This window comes from Chinchilla lanigera, unplaced genomic scaffold, assembly GCF_000276665.1.
Source record: "Chinchilla lanigera isolate Chin_1 unplaced genomic scaffold, ChiLan1.0 scaffold00088, whole genome shotgun sequence".
Classification (NCBI taxonomy): Eukaryota; Metazoa; Chordata; class Mammalia; order Rodentia; family Chinchillidae; genus Chinchilla; species Chinchilla lanigera.
Window position 1 is genome coordinate 4,818,853 of NW_004955489.1, and position 5,352 is coordinate 4,824,204.

Below are 5,352 nucleotides of genomic sequence, written 5' to 3' on the forward strand. Positions count from 1 at the left end.
GCCGCTGCTGCTGCGGCCGCCGCCGCCGCCATGAGCCTGGGCCCCATGGGCTCGGTGGTGAAGTCGGAGCCCAGCTCGCCTCCGCCCGCCATCGCGTCGCACTCGCAGCGCGCCTGCCTCGGCGACCTGCGCGACATGATCAGCATGTACCTGCCGCCTGGCGGGGACGCGGCCGATGCCGCCTCTCCACTGCCCGGTGGCCGCCTGCACGGCGTGCACCAGCACTACCAGGGCGCCGGGACTGCGGTCAACGGAACGGTGCCGCTGACCCACATCTGAGTTCCGGCCTGAGCTCGTCGCCCTTCGCCCCCACCCTGCCCCGCACCCCCGAGTTGGGACGCCTTGTTGTTTAGCTTTGCTTGCCTGGGACTGTTGCCTTGTACCGAAGATGGGGAGGACAGAAAGTTTTGCTGTAGCTGTCGGGTTTTGTACAAAAGCAAGAAGAAGTCCGGAGCAGCGGAAATGGGACTTTCTAGAACTGCCTGCCCCTTACCGCTGCCCCTCCCTCCCCCTTTGTAGGCTGGGAATCGCGGTGATGTTTGCAAAGAAAAAGCAGCCCCCTCCTCCTCCCGGGTTCTTCAGTTGCATTTGAAAATGTTGTCGCGTTAGTTTGCTATTAATGGAGGAGTGAGTGAGTGGGAGAAACAGACTCTCGGGTGAGGCTGGCCTGAGAACTGCGACGCCCCCGCCCCCAGTCGCGTTGCATTTGTTTTCCTCTTGGTTTTGGGGGGGGGGGGCTGACCGCGCCGAGTGGCGCGGCAGCTAAAGCCAATGTTAATTTATAGCCAGGTGTGCGCGTGTCTCCCGCCTCGCCGCCCCTGGCCGCGGGACAGCTTCTGTCCAGTCAGCTTTTAGGCTGTTGGTGATTTTCTGCCGTGATTTGTTTGCTATTTCGTCACGCTAATGTGTTCGGATTTCGTTTGGGTGGTGGGGAAGGGGCTATTTTGTTTCAGGTTTTTCAAGATTTTACTCTTAATTACTAAATGAGAGATCAATAAATTTTATAACCAACAAGATGGAGTCCTGATAATTTCGCGGGCCCGAAACTTTAGATGCGGTTTGGGGAGAGAACCAACACTCGGTTTTATAACTGAGGTTCCATCCGGAGGGCTGAGCGGGGTTTGTGGGGGAATCGAGCGTAGTCCGAAATGAAATAGTTTTCTTTTTAACTGGTGATCCAAGATAGACCAGCTCCCAGAACTCTCCAGCGAGGAACGGTCTCCACCGGAGAAACTGTTTGGCTTCGGAGAGCGTCTCCTGGGAGCTCGCCGAAGCGCACAGCCCGCGCGCGGCCACGCACTTGTTGATCGCGGCGAGCGTCCCGGGCAGGAGTGGCCGCTGCTCAGCCACGAGGGGCGGCAACGCGACCCTGACGGGCCGCGGAAACCGACCGGAGGGGCACTTTTACCTTTTACCTTTGTGCACTGGGGCGGGAAGACACTTGAGCCCACCTGAAATATTTACAAAACGAAAACCTTTCGGAAATCTCAGTGGTCCTATTAAAATAAATGGCTACAGCCGTCCCCGGCAGGAAATGAATACATGGCAACCATAGTAGCTGAAGCGGCCGGCGGAGTAAGCGCTCAACATTGCAAGATTTAGTTTGGAAAAGTGCGGGTTAGATTTGAAGGCGTTCTAAGACTCCTCCTTTGGCTTCTTGTTTTTAACCTGTCAGTGAAGTCCACTTGTTTTTTCGAAGAGGTTCCCTCTCGTGCAGAGCCTCGGCCGGCCCTCTGCTCCTTAAACCCCACTTTCCTCGGGTCCCTGACCCCTAGCCAGTCCACTGTGCCCCAGAAGAGGCTTTCGTTTCGCGCCCGACCGACCGCGCGGCCCCAGCGTATCTGTTTGGGGCCTAGGGAAAAAACAAATAGAACCAGTGTTTTTTTACCCCCTCCTCAGCTGTTTGAGGTGATTTCCTTAATCCCTTTAATCCTGTTACCTCGCTATCCCAGAATAACTAAACTCGGCCTTTCCAATAAGCTTTGGCCTGGTGTACTGTTTTTATCCTCATCCACTCCGGACCGCAGGTTTCTTTGCTTGAGGTCTGTTGGGACCCTAGGCGACGGTCCCCCGTAAATTGGTCCAAATTCCACATTTCCAGCCGGCTTCCTTTGTGCGGACCAGCCATTCACCTGCAGGCTGGGGCGGGCCTCGGGGGGAGGGGCAGGGGCTTTCTGAGGCTTCGGGGGTCGTGCCCGCTTTTTACACATCACTGCGGATCCTGGAGACTAAACCCACCCCGCCTCTCCAAGAAAGGTCGGGTCTCCCTGGGAAGGCAGCGCTACCCCTCCCCCGAAGACATTAGTGCTGCCACCCCCAACCCCTGCGCCCCATCCCCCACTGTCCCGCATAGGATGGGAGGGCGCCCGCGTTGATTTACAGAGGCAGACGTATTGCCCCCCACCCAGGGCTCCTCCCCGGGCCTGGAGCTGCTGCGTTCAGGCTAGGCCTCCAGCTCTCCCTGCTCTCCTCATCGCAGCGCCACAGACCTCGAGCCCCTCCAGGCTGGTCGGGGCTTCAGCCCTTACCACTGTGATTGGAGCAAAGGGGCAGGCGGCCTGGTTCTTAAGTCTCACCGCGCTCTCCAGGCCCTGGCGCTCCGAAGCCTAGCGGCAGGAGGGCACTTGTCATATCCACCTCCCTACTCGTATATTTCACAAGGTTTCTAATTCAATAAAATACCTGTGCGTAAGTGATTCTGGGGCTCCAATTGCTAGCAATTATGGACTAAGTTCGATCTGAAACGACTCCAGGGAAGGGAGGGTAAAGCAATTCCCCCCTCGGATGAGGGCGGTGCCAACGGGGGAATAAACTCTGACACTGCTTCTTTCGGAGAGGCCATTGTGCTGCTGCCTTCTTAGAAGTGCCAGGGTCACCCTTTCAGCGGGTCTCACAAATTGCTCACTCCCTCTCGAAACATCCATGGCTTTGTGCTGCACTTTGTCTGATTTCCAAATTTTCTTAAGAAGAGAAAAGATTTCATCCATCAGCACATTTGCAGGATTTAAATCCAGATGAGAGATAATGTTTTTTAACTTCGGCAGCAGGGAAGAGAAGTGAGTTGAACTGGAATGAAGCTTCCATGCTCTAGGCCAGAGTGATCAGATGGGCACACTCCCCTCCCCCGCACAGTTCTACCAGAGCCCATGCCCCTCGATCTGTTTTGCAGATTCGGGGTTCTGGGAAGGTGTAGCTGGAAGTAAGGGCCTTGTGGCTAAAATAACAATAGCAACATTTGGTCAGACTCCAATTCCTCCTGCTTCCTTGCTTGTTTTACATATGAGGAAACTGACCCCAGAGGGAAATGACGGTGCTCAAGGCTGCTTAGCTGGTTCTACTGCAGCCCTGCAGAACTAGGCTCCCAGGCTTGGGAGGATTCTTTTCGCACTGCCCGCCACAAAGACAAGACAGACCAATGAAATCACAGCCCCAGCTGCCTTTCCAGCCTTTAATCCAGCAAGCCTTCTGGCGAAAAGAGGTTATTCCTGACACAGAGGCACCTAGTAGTCACCACTTGGCCACTAAGTCCTTATGGATGGGGGAAGACTAGGTCATCTTTTATCTCCCCGAACAGAAGCAGAGCTACTTTTTGGTGTGAATTATCCTTCCTAGAGATTTGCCTTTCTGTTCTCTTTGCGACGTCCCTCATTAATTTACCTTCTAGAAAATTATGGGTGTGGTGCGCTTCTAAGGCACAGGCAAAGATTTATGAACAAAAATGTTCGTCATACCTGTTCTTAGGATGCTGAAAAGTTACAACCAACCCAAACATCGATAAACAAGGAAAAGTTAAGTGAAATAAGCTGTTTTTTTTTAAAAAAAAGACACTTTTCAGATTTAAAATTGTTTATGGGGAGGTTTTAACCACACAAGAAAAAGCTTACTAGAAAGTGAAGAGAGACTCAGCGCTATGTTCAGTGTGCCTGACCTTGACTGTTTACAGTAAATATATATGACTGGGAAAACACGCAAAAAACGCACAGTGGCGTTATGAAAACTGCCTAGGCTTCCTTCTCATACTTCCAGTTTTCTCTAGTAGGATTGCACTCCTGTTTTCGCTAGAAAAGACACATTTAAAATATATTCTTTCCTGATCATGAATACAGAAACTTGTCTCCTTGTGAAAGAAAGTTCAGCCTTTCCTTCAGCTATTTCGGGGTGAGGAGGGGGCAGGGAGCTCCAGGAGCAGTAATCCCTTAGCCTTTCTCCTTGTTGGGGCCTGCGGTTCACACAAGCAGGAGGATCGCACCAGAGCAACCCCTGCCAAGTCCCCTCCTCAGTAAGCAGGAGCAGGAGCAGATTAGTGAAGGCCAGTCATTCTTCAGACCCACTCACTGGAGCAAAAGACCTCCTTGGGAGCCAAACTGAAGAGCCTATGCTGCAAGGAGCAGAGGCTGCTGAGGAACCCCAAGGCATAGAAATGCAAGGGCCTGAGCAAGCCACACTGCCGCAGAATAAGCCCTGGGATTGGATCCCATAGGAGGAAAGGCTAGGTGAGCCCTCAGAAGCTGAGTGGAACATAACGCACAATACTCTGTCTGTTCGCAGCCCCATCCATCTCATCCATACCACTGTCAAGCCTTGTGGGCCCACCGCCATGGCCTCCTACCTCATGCTCCCACCCTACTGCCCCATCCACTCTCCCGAGAGTATTCGAACCTAGACCCCATCACTACCACTTCCTTTCTTAAATAACTTTCTAGTGGCTTCCTATTGAGTACTCTTGGAAAAAGTATCCCCACTCCTCCAAAGCCTCGCCTGATCTTGCTCCTGCCCACCTTTCTAGGCTTAATTCCTTAGACCTCTACTTGTCCCTTTCTCACCCCAGCCAGCATTCCTTTGAGAAGTTTTCAGTGAATAAGTAAATCAAGGTTTGTGATAATTTCACTTCTAAACAAATTTTAAAGTTCAGTAATTTTCTGAAAGATTACTATGCACAGAGCATATTTTATTTCTTGTATTAACAGGACTTCCCCAAATCTGTATGTCAAGCCCAGATTTCCTAACAATTAATAAAACCTACTAGCAAAAATATGTTTTCTTCCCCTGCTTCAGGGCTTTTCAACTTGCAGTTCCCTTTGCCTGAGAAGTTCTCTTGCGAGCTGTTCCCCCACATAGTCCAGTGTCTGCCTGAATGTCTCAGCTCAAGCATGACTTCTCCTGGAATACCCTCTTCCAGAATAGAACAGCGCTCCTAGTTATATGCTCTCACAGTTCTGAGTACCTCTTCCAAGTACTGGTCCTACCAACCACTTAACATATATTTGTGTGAGTCTGCCCATTGTCTGCTTCCTAGAGTGTAAGTTCCATAAGGGCAAAGACTTCATCTAGCTTATTCACCAATCCTTCTCA

At 51.9% G+C, this 5,352-nt stretch overlaps 1 protein-coding gene across 1 annotated transcript in view; it reads left to right on the forward strand.

The window, feature by feature from the left end:
* Sox3 (SRY (sex determining region Y)-box 3) overlaps window positions 1-1,006 on the forward strand; it is a gene marked incomplete in the record, with an annotated part of 2,106 nt that extends 1,100 nt beyond the window's left edge. The window contains 1 exon segment of the mRNA XM_013504464.1: window positions 1-1,006. Coding sequence (XP_013359918.1) covers window positions 1-279 — 279 coding nt within the window.
* Between the last annotated feature and the right edge of the window lie 4,346 nt (window positions 1,007-5,352).